General features: G+C 42.6%; 1 protein-coding gene across 1 annotated transcript; it reads right to left on the bottom strand.

Moving 5' to 3' along the window:
* Window positions 1–3216: 3216 nt before the first annotated feature.
* On the bottom strand, window positions 3217–26208 carry olfml2a (olfactomedin-like 2A). The gene is made up of 8 exons (XM_005733612.1): window positions 25927–26208; window positions 15549–15812; window positions 14881–14988; window positions 14561–14737; window positions 12805–13042; window positions 7740–8039; window positions 7373–7558; window positions 3217–5319 (listed from the first exon to the last, which is right to left on the bottom strand). The coding sequence occupies exons 1-8, from the start codon at window positions 25993–25995 to the stop codon at window positions 4715–4717; spliced, it is 1947 nt and encodes a 648-aa protein (XP_005733669.1). The 5' UTR covers window positions 25996–26208; the 3' UTR covers window positions 3217–4714.
* Between the last annotated feature and the right edge of the window lie 614 nt (window positions 26209–26822).

Here is a 26822-nt window from a genome sequence, read left to right as displayed (position 1 = left end):
TACCAGTTAGCTCACTCTGGTTCTTGCATTCTTTGTTTTTTATGTCTCGTCTTGTTTCTGCCTGTGCCTCTAGTGTTGCTACGGAAACATTTCCGTCTCTCTGGATATTTGGATCCTGGACACATGCTCAGCTTCACTCTGCTCACCTGCCTGCCCTCCCGCCTCCCTCGTCTTGGGCTGTTGGACATTCCCAGGTCCATCTCTCAATTCCTGCACAGTCGTCAAGGATGCTCACCCAGCCACCTGCAGCCGTTCCACTCCCGGGACGCTCTCCACCTACTTTTAAAATAAGTCACTTGGTGTTAGGTTATTTAGTTCATCCTCACCCCAGTTTCCCCTTCTCAGCTAATCGTTCTCTCTTTCCATTCCAGAAGCCCTACGCCTGTGTTACATGTTTCCTCCCTCCCGTGAATAGTTTCAGCTCTATAGTTCTGTCCCACACAAACATTTCCCTGTGAGACTTTTTCTAAATAGTTTCTGTGTTTGGCGTGTCAGCCTGTCCGTGTCTCGTTCTGCCTCTTTGGGTCCACGTTCTCGTCATTGGTAAAATCCTACCCTAAGTCTAGGCGGGGTATTAAAATGTATCTTGGGTGTTATGAGATTAAACTCGAGCTTGAGCTCATTGAACAGATACAAAGAAAACAAATTCTAGAAACCAAGAATGTAAATGTACGCAGTCGGACTAGAAAGATCTGGCACACACATGCCCTGATCTCCAAGAGGCTTTGGCAACATGCTGACTGTACAGCTCGCTTTAATGCACAATAATGAATATGAAGCAAGACATTGCTAAATGTTCACTTTATCTTCTTATTTATGTAATATTACTTCAGTGATTTATTAAAGTCCGGATGCTGCACAGCTCTGTTGTTCCTGATTACTGACAGATGCATACTCCCCTCACACAACCAACAGATTGGGCTTCTTTCCTTGCCAGAGACGTTTGATAGATTTGGAAAGGGACTCGACAGCTCCGTTTGTTTCTTTTATTTATCTCTGTGTGTGCCAGACTACCTGTTATCTAGTCATCATCCTCACATGCCAAAATCAGTGGGTGTTTCAGAACATCTTTGTCTGTGTTTCGCCTACAAAATGTTGATGCGAGGTCCTGACACAACCTTTCCTCCTCCATAGTTTCCAAAGGCCTTCATTGTGTGTAACACAATGGCCTTCTTTGGTGTGCTTCTCACTGCCTAAACCTCAGGGAAGCCCCCCTTTGCAGAGAACATGGGACATTATTGAGTGTGTGCCAGTTCTCTTAGACGAGCTCAGAGAAGTGCTTCATAATTGGATGGTTACTCAGTATTAAAGAGGATTTCATGAAGCTTGGGGGATAGAAAGAGGACTGATTCATTACACATTTCAGTGCATCTCTAGAAAGGCTGGTGCCACATACTCACTGTCCCCTCTCTGCTCTTACATCCTGTTCCGCTGACCTTTTCTTTCTGCTACAGGAAATAACCCAAAAGGGTTTTAATTGAAGACACATTGCCGTTCTTTACACTTGAGCAGTCGTGAGTCCTATTTCCGTTTACACTTTATTTTGAGCACGAATGTGTTTGCAATATGTTGCATACTTTAACTTTTCTGTCTTCTGCTAATAACTTAAAGCTTAACTTGAAAGATCTGTCACATGGCAGGGATCTACATTTCTTTTTGGAAGAAGACGCAGCCATACTATTGTGTGCAAATCACAAATCCACAGCTCGCCAACCATCCCGTCGTTTATTCTCTCGTCTTCTAATCATCAGCAGAACAAAGCCGGAGTTGGACAGTTTTTATTTCGGTAAAAGCTTTTTGTGTCCCAAACATGAAAATTCAAAAAAAGAAAACATGTTTGTTGAATGCACAGGGTGAAGATTCGTCTGCTTGGGTTGGACTACATTATCAAACACATCCCTGCTGCTAATGCATTTGGACTGATTCAGTCTGTCATCACGAAGAGTTTTGCTTTATACCTTTGAATTTGAGGGTATGGTGTTATTCTAGGACTAAAGATTAACGCCAGAGTTTATATGTTTGTCTTCTACACTCTCAGGCGTGTTCAGCTGAGTTATGCATGGATGTGTATGCCTTTATGTTTACACAGAGGTCCAGATAAATTGTTGCAGGGCTGGGTGTGTATCTTTAAATGTGCTTGAATCACGCAAAGGAAGTTCCTCTTAGTGAAGAAAGGCCGCGGTACAGTGGAGGCCTGTAAGGGGGAGTGCCACCTTAAATGAAATCAATTCCACCCATCCACATTAATGTTATTGCTCAATAGTATAATGTCTGGCTCCACAGTGCAACATAGGAGACCAAAGGTTTTCTAGTAGAGGTACCGTAACGCCACGATGCTACATGATGCTAATAATCGGGAGGCTGACATGAGCAGGAGCAAGTCAAGATTTATCCTGATTTCAAATTGTCAGCATTCATCACTACAGCATGTGTGGACATCATTATTCCATCACAACATGTTCAGATTTGTTCAGAGTTCAGGACTGGACACACTATTAGTGCCGTACTCATCAAAGCTGCAGGCTTTTCTTACACCCGTTAATGAACCTCGCTATACGGGCGTAAAAATGAACATCTGAGTTCACCAACAAAATGAGGACCACATGCATGAAAGTACCACACCCATCATTCAGTTCAGTTTATTTCTGTGTCTCCCTCTAGAATTGCATGACGTGGAGCTCGAATTGGAAATGTTTAAATCTGCAGCCAAGATGCAGACAGCAGGCCCTTATTACCATGACCTGGGGCTCCTTATGCTGTATTTTGGGACTTCAGATCAAGTGCAGCATGGTGAACTTTACCCAAGAACTAAGCACAGCTCATGAGAGCGATGTTCTCCAGAAATCAGAGTTCTCCAGATCTGAGTCACTGGTGGTCATCAGCCTTCAAGAGGAGGTGCAGAGGGAGGGGCGAGTCCTGCCGTGGGGTTTAACTGGTCGCTGTGGAGGGATTTATGAGGTTTACAACAAACGGTTATAATGGAAATTTTATTTCATGGCAAAGACACACACAGCAGGTTGTAAGTGCTATGTTCATGTTGCATAACATATCTGTATAAAGACTTGAACTAATCACTGCAAATGGCATTACGGTTATGACTGAACTTGCAGAGCTCCGAGATGAAGCAAACACGAACGCAATCTTCTATAAAGAGTTACCTCATGGGCTTTAAAGCTTATAATCCTCAGTATATGTTGTCAAAACAAACAAAAGACAAAACATTCATGTTTTAATGAAGACGGCACAGCTAATGGTGACTGATCACACTTATTCCTTTCCACTGTTATAAAAAAAATACTCAATAGTGGTCATAGAGTTGTCATTAAAGTGAGTAAAGCTTCATATTTCTTTTATACAGAAATGTAACCAGATCCATGGAAAGAGAAAGCGGTATGCTATTGTCAAACACACTCCTGAAAATATATACAAAACACTTTGTGTACATTATTTGTTTTATCTTTCATATTTGACACATCCCTCAAAACAACATCAAAGAGACAGGAAGCACCGTGAAGTCGGACCGACAGTCAAAGTGGAGTCACGATCAAAGCGCTCGGTCTCGGGATGGATAAGATGGCAAAGTGAAGAGAAAGTATTTCACAAAAGCAGAACTGTAGAGACAGAAATAATCTCATTGGTTGAGTTAAATGCTAAAGAGCCTGACAACCCTTTCATACAAGTGGTGGAATCTTGGATAGCAAACACTTGCTGAGATGTTGGTGGCAGAAGCTGATCTTTCATTGTAAAGTTCATCAGCACATCTGTTGTTGGCTAACTGGTGAATTACCATAGATAGCAAGTTAATACCTAACCAGGTTGGACTTGTGGCACCGATGAAGGCCAAACTATTTTATTCTTTATGCTACAAGTGTTACTGGGCCCTCCTCTCTGTGATGTCCCGCCACCGGTTCCTATCCTGCTTCTAAAACATGCCAAAATGATCTCCGGAATAATATCAGGACATTACTTGGAGTTTTCTAAGAGACACACTGCACTTATGTAACTGACTACATAACACCATAAATACTACGCCTGCTTTTAAGAGCAGGTTATACTAAGATTTATAAAGAAACATTTATGACTAAAGCTAAGCTAATCTATTATGATCCATCATTCTGAGCTGTTGAAAAGCACCGGTTAATAGGTTGGCACTGCCTTACAAAAGTTTAGCCAAAGTTAATATGAGTCATGCAAAACAAGAGGAATGTTCTTCCACCTTTGACAGCGTAATCGAGTTAGGAGTGGAGAATTCGGTCAATAAACTGGAGGAATGACTTGCACAGCACATGCACACTGCTGCAAAATGTACTCATTTTGAGTGTCTGTGTGATGAAGAAACAAACAAAGCTGTCTGTTTGAAACTTTCTCTGGAGTAAAGCCTGCCAGCCTGCTGACATTTGATAAGTGAACAACTCTGAGCTTCTTGTCAACTTTAACTGAACTAGTGAGATTATTTCCACTGTTCCCTGTCCTTGCTATTAACATATTGTACAGTCATATCCCAATACATGTTGGAGGCAGATGTGCTTCTTGGTACACTTTGAGGTCTGCTGTTTGAATAGCGTGCATCGTACTGGAAGGCTGGTGTAAGTTCGTCCTTTGTCCCGTTGAGTCCAATATGGCTGCTTCTAGGTTGTCTAAGAATCTTCTTTCCATTTAGGTGGCACGCAGGCGAGTCTACTGTTAGCAAATCTGTAGCGCAAACTAACTACACTCACTCGTCAACAAAGTTCACCCGATATGTGACCTGGTGGCCATTGTCCCAGGCGTACAAAAGCTTTTCCTTTGGGTTGTAGTCAATCTGGGTGGTGAAGGAGTACTCGTTGGTAAAGGGCAGACGTGGGATGGCTTCAGTGTTGGTGTGGGTGTCATAAGCATAGCTCACTTCACCTTCTTTCTGGTTGTACACATTGACAGCATACAAAACGCCACAGATGATGAAGCAGTTTCCATAAGAGTTCCTCTTGAGGCCCGTTGTGTAGGTGGTCTCCTTTTTTAAGGACAGGTCTCCTGGATCGAGTTTACTGATGACGATCACCTCTTGGTCATTGTAGTCATAGTCAACAGAAGGATAGATTACCCACAGTCCACTTTCATCCACTGCAAAATCAATGTCGGAGTGGCCCCTCCACTTCCAGGGGGTGGTGTCCTCATAGACGACATCGTGCAGCTGTGTCCACGCTGCCACGTAGCGCATCCTCAGGTCGTACTTGATGATGTTCTTGGTGAAGGCCCGGTTATAGTAGAAAGCTCCGTTGTAAACCACGTGACCTGTGCCTATCCAGTTGTAAGGCAGTTTGAACAGGTTGCTCCAGCGCCCTGAGGTAAACGGGAAGATTCAAACGTTAGCTTTTGCTTATTTAGCAGGTAACCATAGTCCTAAGTCTCCTTTGCCAATGAGCAGCACTTTTTCCTGCATCGAGTCCAAAAACTCAAAGACTGCTGCACTGCATATATATAAAGAACAGGTTATGTTTACTTCTAGTCAACCTCTCAAAATCTACTAGATTGCTAGTAACTCACCAGACAGACACAGGGTCTGGATTAAGTTACTGTCCAGCCCTTTTTATACGACTTTTCCACAGAACATCCAAATAGAAAACTTTTTAACCAAAGCTACAATGAAATATTGAAAGTAAGCGACTTCATTGGGTGGGTTTTTTTAACCCTAACCTCGATGCACTGGTGGTGAGAAGTTGTATTTTTTTTGGCCTTTTTCAGCTTTGATAGACTCAGTGAAGAAAAGACAGGAAAGCAGGGGCAGACATGCAGCAAAGGGCCGGACCCAAACCCGGGCCGGCTGCTCACAGCTACATGGCGTGTAGTCGTCCGCTCAACGCACTGAGCTAAACCGGCGCCTGAGGTTGTACTTAACTGGAGCTCGGCTGCATTAGCATATGTCATGTCTATATTTAAAGTAACAACGAGTACATCTAATTTCATGATTTTAAGAGTTTTTGTTGCTCAGTATATAAATTCCAAATTGATTCCAGCTTTGATTCTGTATTTATGAACTTAATAGATACAATAGTATGCTTTATTATCATTTTAATTGTCCAGGACAGGAGATTTTGGAAGACACATTAAATATGTTACAATGTATAGAAAATAGAGATGTAACCGACTGATACATCTTCATGTTGCAATGGAGTGACTAATTAGCTTTCACATCCTCTGCTGCATATATAATTTCCCCAACTGCTATCCTAACCTTTCAACCACATGTCTAATTTTGATAATGATGATAACTGAGGGCCAGTGAAGGACAAAAACAGTGCGTCCCCCACCCCGTTCCCCTTCCTACACATGTGCACACACACTAGGCCCATCCCTGAGGCCATACACGTAATCCTCCTCTGCTGTGCCCAGTTTAAAGGAAAGGCCAGAGCACATGTCAAGGAACAGCAGGCATCACCGCCACTCACCAAGATACCTAGTCATCCGCACACAGCTCTGAGCTCACCACGCTGCAGGACGCCTCACATGTAAGTGCGTTTAGAAAGCCCATTGTCCAACCACATCTAGATCAACAAGTCAAATCCTAAAAGGGGAGATCATCTTAACTCTCTTAGAGAGTGTAATCCAATTCCTCTGTTGATTTGGATGTAAAAGGAGTGGATTTTCCCACCCACTGGAGCCATGAAGCAACCAAGCGGCCTACATTCCACAGATCTCATCAATCTCACAGAGCTCATTGGATTATCAGCATGAATCAGTGTCACAAATGTTAGAACAAAAAACAGCTATTAGTTAAAGCAGTTACACAAGTATGTTAATAATAATAATGGATTGCATTTATATAGCGCTTTTCGGGGCCCTCAAAGCGCTTTACAACACCGCTATTCATTCACTCTCACATTCACACACTGGTGGAGGCACAGCTGCCCTGGGGCAGACTGACAGAAGTGAGGCTGCCATATCGCGCCATCGGCCCCTCTGGCCAACACCAGTAGGCGGCAGGTGAAGTGTCTTGCCCAAGGACACAATTACCGAGACTGTCCAAGCCGGGGCTCGAACCGGCAACCTTCTGATTACAAGAACACCCAACTCTTGAGCCACGATCGCCTGTTGGGATCACATCATTTAAAAGACGCAGTAAAAGTATCTGTTCGTGAACACTGCAGCACTAAGACATGGCTAACTTTACATTTCTAAAGAATTATTTTCACCCTGATTGTAGTGGCTGCTCAAGCTCATTAAGGCATACATAAAGGTGAGAACACGATTAAAGTAATAATTTATTTGTCTGTTTTTTTATCCAGGCTTTGGGTCTCGGATAGGTGCAGGACAATAAATGTTATTAGCTTAGTCATGGGCTGAGGATGCAGAGGCATAATAGAAGTGATGGCGGTGTTGTACAGAGTACTGTCACCTTGTTTGAAGTTGTCCAGGTTCCGGAACTCCACGAGGTTGTTGCCATAGTAATAGTTAGTGACGTAGATCTTGGAATCCTTGGCCAGGGGATCCTTCATCCAGGCACCCTCATTGCGCCCATAACTGTGCTGCTTCTCTGGCAGTTCAATCGATGCTAAAGTCCCCTCACAGTTGAGGATCTTTCCTGAAAGTAAGATAAGCAGAACATTCACCGTGTACGCCTGGCAGAGAGTGACTTGCATTACCGTGGGCTTAAATCAATTTCACGCACAGACATGTGTTGGCAGAGAGAATGACCCAATTTTCTGCTGCTATAATCGTCTGTGTTACTGGAGTCAAAAGCCTGAAACCCAGAGCATGCTCACCTGCTCTGTGGAGACTGGGTCGGCTGTTGTTATTGGAGTTGTCGAGCATTAGCATGATAGTCGGAGCTGGTCTTTCAGATGCTGGTGCACTCTGAGTGGACACGGTAGTGGGTACCGAGGTGGTGGAAGGTGTGCTGCTGGTGGTAGTGGTGGTGGTTGTAGTTGTAGTGGTTGGAGCTGCTGTGGTTTCAGTGGGTTCAGCCACAGTGGACTCGACAGTTTCAAGGACTAGCTCAGCTTCTCTGTCCTCAGACTGGTTTTCTGTGACGTGATGGACTGTGTATGTTTTGGCAGAATGGTCTGAAATGGAGGGCAGAAGCACACGAAGTGACACGATCGAACAGAAACATTCCTTTATAAACTTCTATAGATTACATACTGAGTAATTTACTTTGTATTAATACAACATTTAAGTAGTTGAAGTTATTGGATTAATTTTATTATTGCATTTAACTCTGAGTGAACGTGGCGTTCCCCTCACGCTGCAACCAGCAGTAGACTGAACATGAATATGAGGCAAAAGTCTCCGGATCTAAATCTGTACACTCCTGTGATCACAGTTGGAACGAGGCTTGTTTCCAGACTTGTTCTGGTTCAAGCCCGATCCACCCTTCAACCCACAGAACCAAAATATTTTGCTGCTAATATCCCAGTGCCAGACACCACAGGAGATTCTCTCCGCATGTCCAAACTGGTCAGGGCTCAGTCTGCTACTGCATTAATTTGTGTCTAAAGAGTAAAATGTTACTGGATAAAAATATGTAGCTGAAAACACAAACATAAATTTAAGAGTGCTAAACTAGCAAGCTAGCTGCTGACAAACTGATTTGAAGTCACACAAGTACAACTATAACTAATATAACTAATATAACTAATATAACTAATATAACTAACTTCCAGTTGAATCATTTGTATCTTAAAGAAGCAACACTAACACTGTTTGCTCGTCTTTATGTAACTAAATATAGTGACTTCTGTGACGCTGTGAAAAACGTCCAACACTAAAACTCCACAGTTAGCTTTCATTGCAAATAAAGACTCCAGTGAGACTGCAAAACAAGGAAAGGCATCCCTCAGGCTGTGTGGTGATAGGAGACGTTAGCTATTTATAGCTGTAAACAAACAGTTTTTTGGGTTGTTTTGGCGATGGTTACTTTTGGGCTAGGTAGGTATATTGAGTTTTACCAAGAGTTTTTAAACCATGGATCGTGGCACATGCACGTTGATAAAGGGACAAATGTAACAGCCTGCAGTGCTCCAGAAGTTCACATCAAAGGCAAATTCTGTATGAATGATTCTGAATAATGTTGTTTGAGACAGGATATGAAATAAACTGTTTACCTGTATAACCAAAACTACCCATATCCGTTGTTTCAGTCCTCTTTGTTGGGTACGATGGAGTGTTGTGCCTATTCTGAAGTTCTAGAGTAGAGATCATTAAATGCTGTATGAGCGTTAAAATCCTGATGCTTAACTAAAACAAAAACCAAGCATCAAGCATTAAATAACATATGCTTGACTATACTAGCACACTATTGTCAGTGTGAAGACAAAGACAGCCCATACTAAAGTAGATAAGGTGCCAATTAAAGATAACTTCTGGGTTATTATATTATGAAAAATCTTGCAGTTGGCAATGAATGTTTCAAACATCATAGATCCATCGAGGATTATTAAATGTCTTCGTTATTATTATACATTTGACCATAAGGGGGCACCTCAGAGCTTTTAATTACTCCAAAAATCACGGTTTGAAATAAAGTGATTGGTAAAGATCCCTTCGGTTTATGTTATTTCTACCAGAACACCCGGATGAAGCTTTAGAAAGACGCGAAGCCAATAACCATGAAAAATTCTTCTCAATATCCACATTCTCATGGCTAAAGATGAGAACACTGTTCATAAAAGAGAAGTGGAAAAGGAGGGAGAGTTCAGTATTTAAGGTGAGAGCTAGAGAAGAATAGATCAGAATGCCTATTTAATTCAAACTGCAGTAATTCTGTTATAGTTTTTTGTTTGTATTTTTTTATTCGGATGTTCCCCTGCAAAAACACAGTGACGACATTATGACAGGTGTTTGAAATAATGGCTGGAGTTTGAGAAATGTAGGAAGTAATAAAGTGTGCTCAATAGACCACATGAAATGCCCCCACAACCTGAGGCTTAACTAGGGGATGATTCAGGGTCACCTGATCCAGCCTTACCTGTAATACCACACAGAGTAGATAGCTCGTTAGCCACATGTTTGTGAAAACACCGACGTTTACTTTGAAAGTGTTTCACATTTGCTCTTTGTAACCAGCGCTGTTTCCTGTGCTCATAGTTATAGCATTAACTTATATGGTACATATGGTATTGATACGGTGTGTCTTAGTCTGCCTGCCCATCAATCTGCTTATTGGTTCCACTTGCACTTGTGCTGCAGTCAGGTGATTTTAATTAGGAACAGTGTACAGTGTGGATATGGACATGCTTTTACTTTTATTGCAGAAAGGGATGAGAGGTGGTATGAGAATGAGAATGGTAAAGTGCAAACTGCATCCATGACAGAAACAACACCATTATGCTGCTAACAGCTTTTACAAGCACCTACACAGACAGCATGCTAACACTAAGCTAGCCAAGAGCTAGCCAAGCTGACCCCAGCCCAGCAGTCGAGCAGCCAAAGACCATGCGTGTGTCCTCATTAGGACAGGGGTTTGTGCTGGATTCTGGGATTGTAGCCTATTAGTCAGTGTGACCCAGGGTGGCTGTGGCTACAATGTAGCTGCCATCACCAGTGTGTGAATGGGTGGATGACTGGATGTGTAAAGTGCTTTGGGGTCCTTAGGGACTAGTAAAGCGCTATATAAATACAGGCCATTTACCATTTTTACCATTTATTAGTTTATATTGTTAAATGGTAATTATGAGAATGTCATTACATTACATTAAATGTTCTAAGTAATATGTGTAATGCATAATGCTTTTTGAATAATGACCCCAACTCCTATAACAACAACAATGGGAAATATCTGTAAAATGCACAAACATTTGACTGCAGTGCATGAAAATTATGTGCAGAAATGTGATGTATTTGATGTGCTGCTTGGTGGTGACTGTCAAAGCAAAGCCAGTGTGAACCCAATCGATGAGAGAATCCATAAGAAATGGAATAAATAAGAATAAAAATAAGTGAGAAATAATGGAATATAAATTGCTGAATTCTTATCAGTTCCCATCCACACTGTATACACACACTCTAGTTCTTCATCAAAAACAACAAATGTTTTGCTTCTTTCCTTATAAATTCAAACTGCTGTTGCCATTAGTAAAATGTACTCAGTCTCCTTCTGGTCCTCACACAGTGACTTTGGTCCTGACAGACAGATGTGGGGAGCAGTGCTACATAAGCAGACCTTAACATGCTCTAAGCATATGGAGCCTATGGGCACCAGTGGCAACAATATTCTGAGAACATTACCAGAATCCTTCAGAAAAAATGAATGCTGGGTAAGTGTTCGAGGACGGGGCCTTCATCTGTGTTTGTAAAGCAGATGGGATACACACTGCACTGCATAAAAAGAGCCTGTAAAATGCTTTGACATGGTGATGAAGATATGCAAGGCCAAGGCACATGATGCCACGTTCTAAAGAAAAAGCATTGCCATACATCAGTCTCAGTCTGGAACTACTACAAGGTTTCAATGTCAGCTTCATAGTTAATATGCAAATGAGCACTGATTAATGACCGTGAGTACCATCCACAGAGAGTTGGTGAATGGCTGCAATCAGGGATGTAGACTTCACTGAACACCAGTTCCACTGAGAGGAGAAACCTTCATGCAAACAGCTGCGGTTCTCCTGAAGGTCACGAGACGCTGGTTCCAAAGGCGACGCCGTCTCCACAGACCCCCGTGTTGAAATGGCAAATTTAACAACACTCTGAACGTGTTTACAAAATGGTTTTGACCTTTTTTCGTGACTGGCAGCTTTTGCAATCAGAATTGCGACTCTGAATGCAACGTTGTGCCAAACACAGCTGCTCTTCTGTAAATTCTCTCCGGGCTCGTCTTGTTGGTTTTGACCTTTATGGATAGTTTCCTCCACCATAACAGCTGCAGAGTGGGTGACTCAAGTTATCCACTTGGATAAGAGTGACGTTTAAAGGAAGCTGTGATTGACAGGTGTGCTAACACAAACCGTGTGTCACTGTAGCCAAATGTGCCGAGCGCACAAAAAGCATCAAGCTTTCCCGGATGAATAAAGGTCCCTGCATCCGTGCTGCAGATTATGGAAATGTAGCCGAACAGCGATTTGACAAGAGCGGGTGGGCTCTGTCAGATTCTCATACATGGCAGAACACAGAGTGTGACAACCTTATGTGCGTGTGCCCTGTGCAAACGCAGCATACCTATTCACTCAACTAGACTTAAAGAGGATTGGAAGGAGTCAGGAAATGTTTTCTCTGCACTGGTGAGGGTCCCCTCACGTTATTGTGAGAAGTGAAGCAGAGGCATGTCATGGACATGGCAGCATTGCATTGAGACAGCATTCCATCAGCTCCATGTGTTTTGTCATTAATAGGTTTGGATTTCCTGCTGGCTGAATGTGCACCAGCAATCCAATTGGACACTCGCTGGAACAGCTTTGCTTGAAACAACACCGGAATAAATCTTGCATTATGGGGATCACATGTGCCACACAGTGATGGATTCCCAGTTTTATTAACTCAAGTGTAGAGTTTGCAACACAATTACAGCCTTATGTCGCACTTATTGAAAGATTCTCAGGAAGGCTTTCTGCTGAAACCAAATGGAGCTCGTACACGCTCTGGTTCCATGACTCTGGCTGCAGGCTGATCCTGACCCAGGAAAGTATCATGTGGGGTCAGATTAGATTGCTGAGGAAACTAATTTGGATCGTTTTCAACACCCACAGTGGATCACACACAGATGATCGCACACACATGGGAGAGCAAACTCAGCTAAAGTGTGAACACGCTGTTTGTTTTAGCTCGTGGAGGGCGGCGTTCTACCAACACACCGCTACACTCTGAGCGTGTACAGAGAACCAAAACCCTCACCTCCTCTGTGCTCGTCCTCGTCAGCTTTGGAGGCCTTGTAGTACGTGATGCCCCTCACCACGCCAGGCTGGTGGCCGACCACCTTGGTTTTGACTGTAGGATCAGGCTTTACCAGTTTCCCGTGTTTAATGACCTCTTTCTTGGGCTTGACAACCTTTTCTTTGGGAGGTTTGGGAGGAGGTTTAACAGCAGGGCTCTTTTTGTTGGGTATTTTTACAGCCTCCTTGGTTTTTGTAGCCTGGAAAGAAATTCACATTATGTCAGGATATTAGTAATAGTGGCCTGTGTGTTTTATACGTGGCTGATTAGTTCACCCTTCAGGTGTAATGATAGTAAACGTAATATAACTGATGACTAATCTTACTGCTCTTCTTTCAGAGGTTTACTGCATCCTTCTTTTCCTCCATATTAATGTATCTCTATGTTTGTATCTCTCTCTTTCTCTCGTACAGTCAAACGTTTGGACACCATCTCATTTATTGTTTTTCTCACTGAAGCCATCAACACTATGAAATATGAAAAATGTTTTATATTTAAGATTCTTTAAAATAGCCGCCGTTTGATTCCTGCTTTGCTCACTCTTGGCTCTCTTGATGAGCTTCATGAGGTCATCACCTGAAATGGTTTAACAACAGTCTTGAAGGAGTTCCCAGAGATACATTGGGTTTAGGTCAGGTGACAGTGGAGGTCAGGCCTCCATCGCTCTCCTTGGTCAAATAGCCCTTACACAGCCTGGTGTGTTTGGGGTCGTTGTCCTGTTGAGAAATAAATGATGGTCCAACTAAAAGAAACCAGAGGACGGCGTGTGGCTGCAGGATGCTGTGGTAGCCATGCTGGTTCAGTGTGCGCTCAATTTGGAATAAATCCCCCCACACCATCACTCCTCCACCTCCATGCTTCACAGTGGGAACCGTGCTTGTAGAGACCATCGTTCAGCTTTTCTGTGCCACAGTAAGACACGGTGGGCGGAACCAAAGAGCTCAAATTTGGACTTATAGGCCAAAGCACAGATGTCCACTGGTCTAATGTCCATTTTTGTGTTTCTTGGCCCAAACAAATCTTCTGCTTGTTGCTTTTCCTTAGTCGTGGTTTCTCAGCAGCTATTTGACCATGAAGGCCTGATTCACACAGGCAAACATGGAAACAAGGCAAAGGATGGCTACTTTGAGGAATCTCAACTATAAGCCATTTATAGTTATATATTATCAATTTATTCTTTCCACATATCTTGCTTCATATATTTGATATCTTAAGTTTGTATCTACAATGTAGAAAGTAGTAAAATGATGTCCAAACTTTTGACTGGTACTTCCTGATAACAGTGGTTACATTTTGCAGCTCTTTTACATGCAGTATTCACACACGTCCTTCAGCTTCTAGTTAAAGTGTTGTTTCAGCAAACGTCCCCTGAGGAGACCCATAAATTCCTTTAAGAACGATGCACAATATTTTCTCAGCAATGTTTTCTTGAACATGGTCACTCAGAAGCAGTAAAAGTACAATAATACAAATGTGACGCAACAAAGATTCCAAACTGTTTGTTTTGTTTGGATTATGACCAATATTGTAGCTAATCCAAGTTTGTAATGCCAGAGAACTCCGAACTGACAAGGACATAACTACGGGCATGTGTTGAGTTTAATTTAATAGTTTTGTGATTTAACTAATAACACACAGTACTGTTTTTAAAGTCTGTCACATACCCGTCCTGGCAGCAGCACAAAGACACACTGAAAGCTTAGACTGTGTTCCTAACCTGTGCTTTGCTCTCAGCTGAGTCTTTCTGCAGCAGCTGCAGGCTGAGGCTGGAGATCTCCTTCTTGATGCTCATCATAATGTTGGAATAGTTCTCGTATCTCTTAAACTGGTTGGTGAGGCTCAACATGCTGTCCCGGACGAATTCATTCTCACGTGTAAGGTTTGTCTTGATTGTCTGCAACACACGATCATTAGTGTCACATTTCTCTGTCCATGAGATTAAAAAAGAAAAAAAATCACAAAATCCTCAAAATTCCCAAGCCCGTGCATCCTGACCGAGACTTTGATTATAAATATGTCAGTGTGGGTTTTGCCTACCTCTTCCAGGGTGTTCATCTGAGACACCACCTTATTGATGTAGGAGTGGACTTTTAAAAGATCCATGCTGTAAAGCGTTCCCTCGAGGAGGTCCACCATAGATTGGAGCTGTTCGTTCATACGATAAAAGGAGAAGAAACGTCATTAATCATCGTCTCCTCGTGACACAGCTGACAGCTTTATGTGCTTCTGTTTGACCACAGTAATCGCTGAAGTGCCCTCCAAAGGCATTTACTATCACTCTGCCTGAGTGCTCTCATCCATCTCAGTGCTTTATGTTTGTGCTCTACTCCTAAGTGCAACCATATTAGGTTAATTCATTCTTCCAAGTGGAGCCGGAGACGTCAGAGTGGCCTTTAGGTTCATGTGGTACAGTGGGCTTCCTCTGCTTGTCCGATTCTGTGCAGAGATGGTTGTTATTGCTTTGCTTTTACATTTTGCGAACTAAACAAACTGAAATAACTGAAATAAATGCTATTTTGTTTTCTGTAAAATGACATTGATTACATTTACTTTCTTCATGACTTCATCAAAACTTAACAGGAATTTCAGTGTCTGAATTTCCTGACTCCTAGTGGGGGAAAAACAGGCTAAAGAAAACTGTGTTTTTGCACAAACACATGCTGTGACTCTAATAATCACGGTGACTGTATGCTGCATGATCTCACCTTTAATAACTCCGGGGCCTGTTTCTTCAGCTTCTCCATCTTCCACTCGTTCTCACAGGGGTTGAGGGAAGATGGCGGGGCTGTGCACGAGCACTTACAGTCTGATCCAGAGCTGACCGTCTCCACTGTGTAGAAGTCCTCCACACGTACACTGCCACTCTTCAAGCGCAGACATGCATCCTTGCTCAGAGGGCGCATGATGCACTTACAGCGGCAGTCTGAACCTTCTGACGTCATGCGAACAGGCTCGGTCTCTCCGAAAATCTGAAAGAAACAATGTGATATATGTCCTTTTCAAAGCCAAAGAAAGAGAGTCATTTTCTGTGGCGTTGTGTCATATATGTCATTAGGTACTTTACATACACAAAGTGGAAAACATCTCTAATCCTGTCTTGAGCGAGCTGCTTCTGCATTACTGACCTGGATGGTACTGTTATCTACCACCCTTTTTTGGATTCAGGAGACAGACACTATCTCTACTTTCAAGATCAGGCTTCAAACTTTCCTTTTTGCTAAAGCATATAGTTAGGGCTGGACCAGGTGACCCTGAATCCTCCCTTAGTTATGCTGCAATAGACGTAGGCTGCCGGGGATTCCCATGATGCACTGGGTGTTTCTTCTTCACTCACTATGTGTTAACAGACCTCTCTGCATTGAATCATATCTGTTATTAACCTCTGTCTCTCTTCCACAGCATGTCTTTATCCTGTCTTCCTTCTCTCACCCCAACCAATCACAGCAGATGGCCCCGCCCCTCCCTGAGCCTGGTTCTGCTGGAGGTTTCTTCCTGTTAAAAGGGAGTTTTTCCTTCCCACTGTCGCCAAAGTGCTGCTCATAGGGGGTCATATGATGTTGTTGTTACGTTGTTGTTGGGATTTCTCTGTGTGTGTTATTGTAGGGTTTACCTTACAACATAAAGCGTCTTGAGGTGACTGTTGTTGTGATTTAGTGCTGTGTAAATAAAACTGAATTGAATTTTAAATGTTGCGTGTTACTGTTCCTTCCTCTACCAGGGAATCCACAGCTTTTCCAGTCATCCAGTCTAATCCCTGCTGGATTTTAATGAGTAACAAATGGTTTTTTTAATACAGGGAAACAAAAGGAAGGGAAGGAAACTGATCTTGAAAAATAACAGCGTGTTTCCCTTCTCTGGAGTTTTAACGGCTGTGACTCACAGGAAGCCTTCTGAGACAAACATAAATCATTCGGCTTCATCACCAGCTGGCATGCTGCTGCCAAGCATGATGCCAATGCCTCTGGCAGGCCTTGGCTTACTTAAAAAACAAGAAGCAAAATACGGCAGCCAGAGCAGACATTTTCAACCTGAGGCTGTGCAAGCTGACACGAGGTGAGAAACCTTTCACACTGGAGTTCACCTTCAGATTTACTGGATATTTGATTAAACATTCAGGTGGTGATGGTGACTTGGCAGTCTGAGCTCTCACACTGAAACATTTACACTCAGTTGTTGCACTAAGAAAGTTCTCCACAGTGTTCAGTCATGCCATTATAGCTGCTTGACATTCTGCTTAATGTCCGTTAACACCAGATTGCCTGCAAACACAGAGGGACTGCGAGCTGTCAGATTACATCAGCTAATTCGCTCAGATTTACAGCTTTGTGCTACTGAGTTTAGCTATCGGTAAAACATATAAAAATGACACAAAGTCCAAGATTCCCCACATTTAATTTTAAAGCACATGACAGTAAGCAAAGGCTCATCATTTTACCTTATTTAAGTTAGCTAGGTATGTATGTAGCATTGGGTCCTCTTAACTTCTAATTAATCGATGGCACTGTAGCGATACATGTACAGCACACTGCAAGCTGTTAGCTGATGCATGACAACTGTTACGATCTGCGTCTTTATTACTAGCAGAATGAATGAATTGCAGCATTTTCACGTCTAAATTCGAATAATTGTTTTCTCGCTGTGGTTAAAAAAGTGTTTCTCACTCTGCAGAATTGTTTTTTCCGACCATATTTCAAAGTTATTACTGCTGGGACCATGTGTTGGAGGAGGTCCCGCCTGTCATCCCTCCCTAGAGAGATTTAGGGTCTGCGATAAATCACAGGACAGGTGCACATGTGGGATCACTTTGCTGAGATTCTTCATTAATGAGCTGTGGTTCAGCCCTCACATGACTGAGCTTGGAGGGAGGATTTGATCCTCCGACCTCACGAGCCAACATCTTTGAGTTTAGTGTCTCTTTTCTAAGCTTCGATCTTTGAAAAACACATTCACAGAAAGTCTTTAAAGTGTTCAAAGTGTTGCACCTGCACGCTTGGAAAGTTACTCTCTGACCTGATCAGTTTGTTGTTGTACACGATGCAACATCCAGCAGCTAGCTGTAAGTCAAAGACTTATAGTATGACACATTTACTTTGTCTGTAAATGTGACAAAAGCCACCTCATAACTGTTTATATTGTGTAGGCGTAATGCTGATGTTTTATGGACTACTGGAATTGTCACAACACGGCTTATCTCATGCACCGCCGTCCTCAGATAACATTAGCTAAGACAGCTAAATCAACTCAATGGCAAAACACTAATAAGACTGGACACAAGTCAACTGGACCCCAGATGTGAGAAGCTTTATTTTGCTAATGTGACATTTTTTCACAAAGTTGGATCCAGGTAAACGTTCAGTCGAATTCAGCAGAATTTGTTGCATTAAGTGTGAGGTGTCACAGGCCGTGGATCCATATGTGACTGTAACAGCTCGTCATCTCACGGACTGCTGCACACTTGTGAGGGTTAGCATCAGTTGGACGCAGTTAAGCTGGACATCTGTGAAAGGTTTGAATGACAGCGCTGTCTAGAGTCTGTCTGCTTCACGGTCCCAGATTAAAATTAGCTGAAAAACCCCAGATACTGATGAAATTCACCTTTTGCAGTTTAAAAAAGGCGACACAATATATCACAATGTGTTATTGACATACTCGACAGCCTGCTGCCTGTACAAAAACTTGTGCGGATGGCTCAATATGATGTTCATGTTGTCTGTGTAGATGTCTCTCTCTCTAAAGCTAACATGTTTAATGTGAATACAGACGATTACTGGTTTGGTCAGAGGAAAACAGTTCATGTATTCATTTGTCAGCGTTTCCATTATTTGCATCTGACTGGCTGCAGGTCACTGAGAAAGACTCCTGGTTCTACTTTGATGGACTTTCATGTTCGGACTGCAGGAATCAGCAGGCTGACCACATGAAAATAACCTGCACGTTTCCTCATCTTTACATGCAAATGAGACTGTGAGGTATTAGTAAATATTTAACTTCACTGATTATTCTGGACCTTGCTACAATATAAAACACAGCAAGTCGACTATTTACATAAAATCTCACGTATTTTTTATGTTTTGGTCGATGGTATATTAATGAATTTGTGACTGTTTGTCCTGGTCGAAGCACAGCTTTTGAAGTCTTTTTGTAGTGCAGCCGCAGGCTTAGTGATGGCAAAGAGGGTTAGTGGTAAAGGTGGTGGTGGGGGGGCTCATTAGTGAAGGAATGCAGGCCGAGTGATGGGAAAGGTGTAGAGGGTGTTTCGTTTTGGGGAGTGGATGATTTCCCCTACTCTACAGTACACATACTGGGAGGGGGTCTTGATATGGGGCAGGACTCCTGTGTGCAGAGCCCAGGTAATCCTGACCCATGTCAAGTGTAAAGGCAGCAGCCTGACAAATCACACACCCACATGAAAATAGAACGGATTAGCAGATTAAACTTCTTTAGCAGGGGCTCTGCCTATGGCCCCGCTGAGCTGCATTGTTCAACCCCAGCTTAACACCAACCGCTGCATAGCAACATCAGCTTTAAGGTGGAGAAATTCCAGCAAGATTGACTTTGGTGCCTGGTTTAAAGTCAAGAAGGACTGAGTCATTATCTTGTGGGCTTTTTTGTGACACCTATTGTGAACAATCTGAATCCCTCTGCCGGTCAGAGCAGCTGCTTCCTCCATCTGTCAAATCAGATGAGCCTATATGCCTAACTGACCATCCAGCATCCCATGCCAAGCTGACCTATCAGCATGGGAACAGCCAACACAATTAGCAGTGCTAATAATTAAGAGTACAGCGCATTTAACGCATGCTTTGAGCTCTGAGTCTTTGGCCTTGACCTATCAAGTGCAGTCAAGTTTCAGGTCAAAAAGAACACGGCTCAAATGTGAACTCACGTCTGCACGATGGGAGGAAAAGAGCCTGCACACTGCAAGGAGCTCTATTAGATCAACTGCTGCAGCCGTTAACAGCTAACGTGCCCTGACAGTGATGAAGCGAAACCCCAATTGTGCTCAGGATTGTTTAAAACACACAACGTGCTACACAAAAGGCCGCCGCATTCATTAGCCAGTGTTTCGGGAGCGCCGGCCTGTTGTATCTGCAGCTGTGCCCGTACAAACAAGGATATCCTCCCCTTTTAGAGATCTGCCAGCTGCTAATCACTGGGACAACTGTGTAGTGAAGAAGGCAGGCATGGCAGGTACAGTATGTTCAGCTGCATCTTTCATCCTCCCGCAAACCCAAACATCAGCACTCTGTCTGTCATTTTCCCACAAATGCCCAGAGAGGGCACCCTGAGTTCTAACCCTTCAAGATTTATAGCAAGAACTACGCCTTTAAAATCCTCATCATCTCCTTTCAAGGGTACTCGAGAGCCAAAGTGTGATCCATGTTCCACTCCGACCTGATTTTTAATCTAATTAGCAGTACTGAAGACACACAGTGCCAATACAAAAATTAACCTGGTATCTTTATTAAAGCCTTCAGTCTGGAGATGAACCTTGAAGTCGCTGGTTCAGACAAAACTACCAGCATTAGCGTGCGGATGTTAATTTGCTCAGCACAAAGTGTATCAAGCACTCGCAGCTTTTAGGGGTACACATCTACATTCCTGCTGGATCTGTGTATCTGAGCAAATAACACTTAAAGCTTTCAGTCTCTACTCAAAGACATATACACCTTCATGAGTTTCATTTTAGCCACAGTCATTTTACAAAAGCTCCGAAAAGTACTAAACACATGTTTTTATGACACATAATTATTTTGTCGGTTTTTAAGGGTGCAAATCCGCTGAAATCTCACAGATGCAAATCAATCTGTCATTGTGGCACTATCGTAATAACTTCAAGTACAAAGACACACTTCCCTAATTATTAGTGTCTGCTTTGTGACTTCAACCATGAGTGGAATGATTGCTGTTGCCAAAGCCTTTTCTCCAGATGATTTCTCACCCCAGATGTTTATTGGAGCCATTAAGAGCTGCAAATTCCTTCAGTGTTCAGTGACACAGATCCTCTACTCCATTTTAAAGCCATTTATTCAACAAACTGATTCAACCGTGAAAAACAAATGCAATGCTTTGGTGGTATCAATGTGAATGCTATTTTTACTTGAACATAATATTCCCACAAATTCTGACCTTTACATGGAAGTAAAGCTATATTGTAACCTGTGCGCTTGGTTTAGCAGCGTTTCCTCACAGTGAACAGGTTTCCACACAGTTCTTCAACAAAGTAAATACGGTCAAGTATGTCTAGCATTAAGGAACTCAACTTTAAATGACAACTTAGAATTAGCCACTAGTTAGCTTAGCTACCTAGCCATGACCGTGCTTCGCTAAAAACCTAGAGACTTGCAGATCTGATATTTAAATGAGATATCAGTCTGATACTGACCCAAGAAGTTTGATTAGATAATGATGAGGACAATGAATCAGTTTTATATTCTTTTGTCTTTATTCTGCAATGCAACAGCAGAGCTAACAGCAGAGCTAACAGCAGAGCTAACAGCAGAGCTAACAGCAGAGCTAATGTAGCATAGAGGAAGCTAACAGTAGTTTACAGGTATTTCACGCTGCAACATCAACATCTTCTGTTTGTGTGTTTGTGAAAGTTTTTGACTTGTCAGCAAACTGTAATTAAAGTGTGCTAAAATAAAAAGATCCAAGCATAACCACGGATTACTTTTAGCTTATCTAAAAAGTCAGACTATTGATACGGTGCAAAACTTGTTGGTAAGCTTTTAACATACTTACGTAGTTGTCAGTGTGATTAAATGTTATTTCACTTTAGCTGAAACAGAAGAAACAGCTGCAACTGTAGCCTGTAACTCTGCTTTGATGTGAAATAAAACCAGTGCAAATGTATTATGAATGATTTATTTTTCCCTTCCTTTATTGTGTGCCTGTTTTCATTTATCTCATTAATAAATTGTAATTCATATATTCATATATTTGTGTTCATTTCTTACATGTACAGATGATTAAACACTGATATCAGATCAGTACTGGGCATCGACAGCAAAGGTGTCGTTATTGGATCGGAATCGGAGAAAGTTGGATTGGGCCATTCCTCAACAAAACCAGTACTACTATTTGTTAATACTTGGCATCTCTTCTATAAATAATTTAAGGAAAACTGCACTGACACAACAGTGAAAAGAGCAACACCGAAGTCACATGACTTTAACCCCTGCTGACCTCCTGTGTTCAGTGTCATTAAGTTGAAGGTTCTCAACAACTTTTCTAGTCCTAAAAGTTTCACAGTTTAAACGTGGACTTTATGTTCCAGGTGAGGGAACCAAAAGTGCAAAAAAGTCAGCTACTTCCTGCTGTAGGTGTCCAGACGACTAACTGTAGGATGGATGCAGCTTCTGGGTCTGAAAAGCAAGGAGCCTTTAACTTGGATTGTTTTACCACCAGCAGGTGGTGACTCTCTGGTTTCAGGAAGGGTTCTGCTATTAAAGACGTCTACGGGAAAATGACCATCGGTTATCTTGCTCTCAGTGAGCTCAATCTCTAGTTTCAGGTCTACGGATTAAAATACTGAGATTATTTGGTCAGTATCAGAGTCAGAGTATGCTCACTGGGTGACGACTTCATGAACAACACTTTACTATTTTCTTCAGTAGGAGAATTTGCAGATAGTGAAATAAATCGGAAACATTTTTCTTTGAATCCTCTCAATTACAAATTGAGCTGCACACAGGGTGAAAAGGGTCTAACCCTTGTAATGTTTAAACATATGAAACTATTTAATTTATCTTTAAGAAAAGGGGCAATAATAAGAGAACCATGTGTACCAAGCAAAATCACATCTTAATCAAATTCCCGTAATGTACAGAGCTGCAGAGGATGAACGAGTCGGGGGGAGAATAGGTTTTCTTCAGCCTCAGTGTGACAGACACACAAGTCTCTCATTTCCCACAGCTTTGTTTTAACCACAAACAGAGACTTGACTGTCTGCAGACTGATAATGTTGACTCTTCATCAACCTCCATGTGACACCCCCAATTAAACGAAGTTGTGTTGGCATAAGACAGCATGACAGAAATGTCATTTCAGGCACATTTGAAGACTACAAGGCAAACTGCAGCACCTGCAAGTCCATAAATATTTAATCGTGCCCAGGCTCTGCCACTGCCTAAATGGCACAGACTGTCTTGCTGAGGCAGACTCAGCACCCCATGCTGCTCTTTATTCCTCCCTACCCCCTAGTTGACCTTGTCCCGATTGTCCTCAGGTTTGTTTACAACCAAAATAAAACGCAGGTGCATATGCCGGTTCCCACGCCACCCTCCGGTGCCCTCGCTGCTCTTACTGAAAGCACCAGTCTGACTACAGTAACAAGGAGTCAGCCATGACACTGCTGCTGCACAATGAACGAGGCATGACTTCATACTGATATAGAGCTAAAATAATAAATAAATGGCATCAAATTGTTTGTGTAGATGTCATAAAAATCTTTATCATTTTCTACTTTTGATGTAGAATTGTTGAGCAGTAGGGGACGGCTGTAGCTCAGGTGGTAGAGCAGGTCATGTACTAATCACAACGTTGCTGGTTCAGTACTTAGCTGCCCAAATGTGCCTGCCAAATATCCTTGGGCAAGATACCAAGTTTCTCCCCGATGCATCCATCATAGTGTGAATGTTAGAAAGCACAGAAACAGTGCTTGTATGAATGGATGCATATTGCTATATAAGAATCAGTGCACTTACAATTTAATAACCTTACTTAGAGGATAAATCATAAAAATAAGTGCTACAAAAATCAAGGCGATGCTAAAAAAAACTGCAATTCCTAAAGTGACCACTTGAGGCAGAGTGCATCCATCCATTCTCTTCCACCTATCAGTTTTTAGGACCGTGCAAACATTGGGTGGACATTCAAGCTCCACACAGAAAGGCACTGGTCAGACCAGCGCAAACTGGGTTTTTTGGGGGGGGGGAAAGAACAAAAAAAGTTCAGTATTAACAAACAGAGTGCAGTTACAAGAGGAAGAGGAAGAGGTGGGAACTTCTATATATGTGCCTGACCCTGTTGCATATATATTTCCAGGAGTTCCTTTCTCAAGGGGCAAAATATAGAGAGGGGAATATTTAAATCAAGTATGCAGTCTCCTTTATTAACATTTGCATCACAGAATTTACTGCTAATTGCACCAAAAAACAGCATGTCTTGCTTGTGCTTGATATTGGAATGAACTGACTGCACCTGTGTTAAGGAAATAGTGCAACGTCTGTAAATCGCCTGTAAAACTAACCCCACCTATTTGGGGGTTGGACTCACACACTATTTTGTGTATTTTAGCACTTATTAGTAGGTATCTGAGCATGTCTGAGGTACTCACACAGTCTATAAATGAATCTTGTTAATTAAGTGTTCTAGTGTTAGCTGATAACTTAGTAATCCATTCACATTTCTGGCTACAAAGAGCCACGGCCACAAAAACTCCAGGTTTGGAGGAGGTGAAGAAGGAAGTTCAAAAGCCAGTGTAATGTCACAGCACTACAGCGACCAGTTCCACTGTTACATCCAGTCGATCTTATCATAAATGTTTATCATAAGTGGACAACACATTTTAAAGCCTCAACACCAACATTTTTTTAAATGTTTTCTGAACAAGCCTCGGGACATTTTTTTTTCAAGCCAGAAATTCCAATATTTAGATGCAGGGGACTAATAAAATACCAGAATTTCATTCACTAAACCTGAAGCACAGACTTGTTGGATGGTCAGTTCCATTAAAATGCTCCAAAGCACAAACATACGAGAGAAGACCGGCGGAGTGACTGAAATGATCCAAAGTAAGATTTAGCAGTGTTCACCTACAGATGCCTGTTGACACACTATCAAAGTGACAATTTCCCTAACTTTGAGCCTTTGTATTAAAAAAGTGAGAAATGTCCCAGGTGTCAGACATGTTCATGTGGTCAGTTCTGGTAGTCTATGGGGACTGGCTTACTTTTGGAACTAAACTCAAGTCCATTAGAGGAGCAGCGGGTTTGTGCTCTTCCTTATTGGCTGTTTTTCAGCCCCAGTGATTTCTCATTGGTTACTGACTTGTATCAGCTGTTACCTAATTTATACATTTTGCCACAAGTAAGCAGACACCTGCTTATTCCACCTATATGTACTGTTGAAAGTTCCAAAATGAGTACGCTGCTTTGGAGTTTCCACTCATCGAGTTGCAGGCATTTCTTCAGCTTTAAGGTCAACATGAAAGATTCAGACGTTATGCTTCAAATGTTAGACGAGTTCTTCGGTCAGCTGGGAAGAAAAACGTGTTTATGTTGTGGCTTTGTGTATTGAAATGGTGCAAAGTGACACAAAGTTGAAAGCACTGATGGCAACATTATCACTCCTCTTCACTGGAACTCAGGAAAGTGTTGCCAGTACTGCTACTCCCAGTGTTACACCCTGAACTGCTGCTATGCATGTACCACTTGTACTAATAATGGGTTTTACTCTTCACTGACCTACACTGGTGCTAAAGGGGCCACCCTGATAGAATCAGCAGCAGACGATTGTTGACAGTCTCTCACACACACACACAGACAATCTAGCCTCTGGTCCACAGGCATATTGAACATATGCTATATCTTCTGGCAGTGTGTGTGTGTGTGTGTGTGTGTGTGTGTGTGTGTGTGTGTGTGTGTGTGTGTATAGCTGGATTAAGCTGAGGGAGAGTGAGGGCTTACTGTAGTCCAGCAGCTGTACAAACACGGCAGCCAGATATTACCGTTCCCTCACTGAGTGCCATCTCTCCCACACTCTGCTGCCACAGTCCTGAGCGCACTGGAGGTGTCATTACAGGCACCTATGGTTACTGTTGTCGCACAAAAGCCCTCATTGGGAGGATTACCTCGAGTCACAAACAATGACACAGAACCCGAACCATCTGCAGACCTTAGACAGGAAATTTAAAGCCCCGGCTCGAGGGAGGTGTTCGGAGCCACTTATTTGTCTGTCTGAGAGCCTCCGTGAAATGGATCACAGTCAGAGGTGCGCATGAGCACAGAGTGAGCGCTGTGAGAGTTTGATTTGAAAACGCGCAGAAAAGTCCCACAAAGTAAAGTGGTCTGTTCTTACCTTGCTCTGTGAGGACGCATTTTTACACAGAATCAGCAGACAGGCCAGCAGCTTCGTATAGCTCCACATTTTCTCTCGTGCGTCAGTTTGTGCGCAATAAATTTAGAAATCCAAAGCGGGAGGTGCTGCAGGCATTCCAGAGCGCTGCGCCTATTTCAGCTCCATTTCCACTTTGCACAGAACACGTACAGTATGCGTGAGCCTGTGCGTGTGGATGTATGGATGGCTGGATGTTGGTGCGCACTCTGTGTTCAGCCAGGCGCGTAGTGTGCATCATCCGTCATCCGCTATCTTCCGCGGATGGGAGGGGTTTACACGCTAATACCCATAATGTGTGTGTGTGTGGTTGTGTGTGTTCACTGTGTAGAGGACGGATAGCTTCGGTTTAAAAATATGTGCTTAAAGAAAAAAAGTAGAAAGATTATTATCCATAGTCACTAAATTAAACTACTTTATAAGTGACTGTGATCTGGATTTGTAGCTTTCCATCCGTGCATTTAACTGTTCTCCGACACTGCGTCGCTCTTTGCAAGTTTAAAGGCGGTGATGAAAGTCGCATAGATTTTCACAAGACTAAGCTCTAGTATACACTTGAATGCCTGTGGCGCCACCGTCTGGACATTGTTGAGTACTTCTGTGACTGTCGGGGTGACTGTCCCGACCTACCCGTGGTCTTGTAGCTCACCATCTTCAGAGGATTTTTTGTTAAGCCAATTAAATGAATCGTTCAAGCATACAACACATTTTGTGTGAAAACATATCAGGAAACCTCTGGGATGATTTTGTGCTGCTGACATGAAGCAAAAGACAAAGTTCTCAGACGAGCTTCAGTCTGGACGCTTCTGAGGCTGACGGTAGTTCACCTGCCTGATGCTTCAGCCTCCCGTGGAGGAGCA

This window comes from Pundamilia nyererei, unplaced genomic scaffold, assembly GCF_000239375.1.
Source record: "Pundamilia nyererei isolate P.nyererei 1_Seehausen unplaced genomic scaffold, PunNye1.0 scaffold00053, whole genome shotgun sequence".
Lineage (NCBI taxonomy): Eukaryota > Metazoa > Chordata > Actinopteri > Cichliformes > Cichlidae > Pundamilia > Pundamilia nyererei.
The sequence above is the reverse complement of the archived record's forward strand: the minus strand, read 5'-3'. Positions and strand labels throughout refer to the sequence as shown.